The sequence below is a fragment of the Gastrolobium bilobum genome, unplaced genomic scaffold (genome assembly GCF_033153095.1).
Source record: "Gastrolobium bilobum isolate Gb01-03AN ecotype WA unplaced genomic scaffold, APGP_CSIRO_Gbil_v1 utg30084, whole genome shotgun sequence".
Taxonomy (NCBI): domain Eukaryota; kingdom Viridiplantae; phylum Streptophyta; class Magnoliopsida; order Fabales; family Fabaceae; genus Gastrolobium; species Gastrolobium bilobum.
This window is the reverse complement of record NW_026898071.1, coordinates 154542-157303: the sequence shown is the minus strand read 5'-3', so window position 1 is coordinate 157303 and position 2762 is coordinate 154542. Positions and strand designations below refer to the sequence as shown.

General features: G+C 36.2%; 1 protein-coding gene across 1 annotated transcript; it reads right to left on the bottom strand.

Moving 5' to 3' along the window:
* Nucleotides 1-320: 320 nt before the first annotated feature.
* Nucleotides 321-1587, bottom strand: LOC133312586 (elongation of fatty acids protein 3-like). The gene has a single exon (XM_061513814.1). It carries the CDS (start codon nucleotides 1409-1411, stop codon nucleotides 476-478), a length of 936 nt encoding a protein of 311 aa, XP_061369798.1. The 5' UTR covers nucleotides 1412-1587; the 3' UTR covers nucleotides 321-475.
* Nucleotides 1588-2762: the final 1175 nt, after the last annotated feature.

The window sequence follows — 2762 nt, the reverse complement described above, 5'->3', positions numbered from 1 at the left end:
TACATCAATGATAATTAGCTCTAAAAAGCTATGAAAGTTTCTCCCAATGCAGATACCACCCATTATTGAATTGAAGCGTGTTTGGATAAATATCTAGTATTTGTGCTTCGTATCTTGGTATGCACGCTGATTGCTGAAAGTAAAGCTTTCATACCAGCAACCATCTAAAAACTCCAACCTAATATGATCAGAATCCATTCTCAATTAAGTAGACTAAGAATGAACTAATTAGGATTCAGAAGGTTTGACTTTTAATAGAGAAATATTATATTCAAAAAAAAAAAAAAAAAAAAAAAACTTTATCATAATCAGTACCCAAAAGTGCTACCTTCCTAAATTATTGAATTTTCTTTCCAACAATACTATATTATCTTATACACCTGCTTTGTACAAAAAAAGTAATGAAGATTTAAAGGGAAACAGACTTTGGACCCCAAATTGAAGCTGCTCTAACTGAATTTCTGAGTTTCAATTTCTACTTAGCTGCATCCATTCCTGTGATTAAGACAGGGCACGAGGAACAAGGTGTGGAATCAGAATCACCCTCTTCGCCAGCAACAACATCAACCTTTCTTCTTCTTTGGCAAACGTACATCCTCACATAAAAATTGAGAAAGAGCATGAGAACCGCAGTGTTGAGCACAGAATTGAAGACCCAAGCCCCAATGCCGTTGCAACCTCCTTTGAAGAAGAAGTGTAGCAAGAAAACCCCAACATGGCAAGCAACGTTGCAACCCAGCAACACAATCTGGCAATTCAGGACGAAGGGGAAGCACGCGCCGCGGAACCCTATAGCTGTCCAGAACCTGTAACCGTAAACGACAGAGTACACGAGAGTGGTGAAGAGAATCGCGAGCACCTGAAACGACTGCGAGAACTCGAGCCACAGAAACGACACGAAGGTGGAGATGGAGTGGTTGAAAAGCTGGAAGAACGACAACCTACGATGCCGCAGGATGCCCAAGATGGTTCTCAACATGTGGAGAAAACGTGACAGGTAGTACACGTAGGACCAGAAGAAGACGCGCCCTGAGGGTCGTGTACCGAGGGGGAAACATAGTAGCCATTGAAATGGGGTCTTCGAGCGTCGCCAGAACCACCGCGTATCGCGGATCTCGGCGGAGGCGGAGATTAGTATTCCGGCGAATATGGTGGCGGAGAGGAGGGACATGGATAGGCTGTGGAGCGCGGGAATGGGGCCGAGTGGGACGGGACGGCGGCGGAGGAGGAGGGATAGTGAGAGGTGGAGGAAGAGAGAGAGGAGGAGATATGAGGCTATGGAAGTAAAGAGGAACGACCACGTGGAGCCCCATGATTGGCTGTGGCTCCACCGGAACCCCACGATGGCGGGGTGTTCCGAGAGGTAGTAGATGAAGGCGTGGATCAACGCCGGCGATGACGCCTTACTCATTATTGCGGAGACGACGTCGTTGAGCGCGGTGGTGGTTTTCCCATTCCCTCGTTCAGTTTTGTTGGAACTTTAAAAAAAGAAAGCCAGTGCTCGGAAACAGAGACACTGGACAATTGCAAAGTGCGAAGCGCTGCACGGACTTTAAAACAGAGGAAGACGAGAGTGCTTATGTGGCGGAATGTTATTGGGTACGAGTGTGGACGGCACTGACACAAGCTTACCACATTCGCATTGAAAATTATTTTTGAGATTCCGTAATTTTATAATTTGGCGTGAGAAATAATGGAATGTAATCCTCTATATGGTTTTTTTATATGATTTAATGTTTATTGTAGGATGTGATATTACAATAACGACTGACCATGATTTGTAAAGCACGGACACGCAAAAATTATTGAAAAAATGCGTGTAGGATATATGTCCATACCGACATATTTTGACATGGGTATGATATATGGTCAATATTTTAGAAATACAGTGAATGTTTTAATATGTTTTTTTGACATGCGATTAATATTTTTTAATACGCGATCAATACTTCGACATATATCTGACATATTTTCGTTATAAAATTTAACATAAAAAATTAATAAAATATGAAAAATTATTTTTATTTATATTTATATTATAAAATTTGAATATTTGATTAATTATATGACTTATTATAAGCTGTTACATATATTAAATATAAATTATTATACGTATTAAAAATATTATTTAATATTAAAATATGTTCTAACGTGTTAAAATATGACTTTTTTAACATTAATGTGTCAGCATATTGTATCGTGTCTCGTATCCCATGTCAATATCGGTGCAACATAGACCATGATAATGTTGAGCAGACACTTAACTATTCAAGTGTGTGATATCCCGATATGTTGATGATTTTGATTTATTATATATATGAATTATTAAGTGTAAAAAAATTAATAATTAAAATTTAAAATAAATTTTTTTATTTTTATAATGATGTAAGAATAATTAGTATATATTTGACTTAATATTTTTTATTAAATATATTATATATATTTGACTTAATATTTCTTCACTCATATGAGATAAAGTTATCTCCCGTAATCTTAAAATAATATTATTTATGTACCAAAAAAAATATTATTTTGAGGGTTATGGAAATTAATAAGGATATTTTTAAAAAAATATTTATTTTTTATTCTATGAATAATTAATCAATGAAGAGTGTTTTGAAGTTGTGAAAGATAATTTTATCTCATGTGACAGGAGAAATATTAATATCTCTCTATAATTAATTATTAATTTTTAATAAATAAGAATCGTTGATTAACAAAAATCAACGGTTAAGATTTGGTGCCAAATTTCAAAGTTTGAC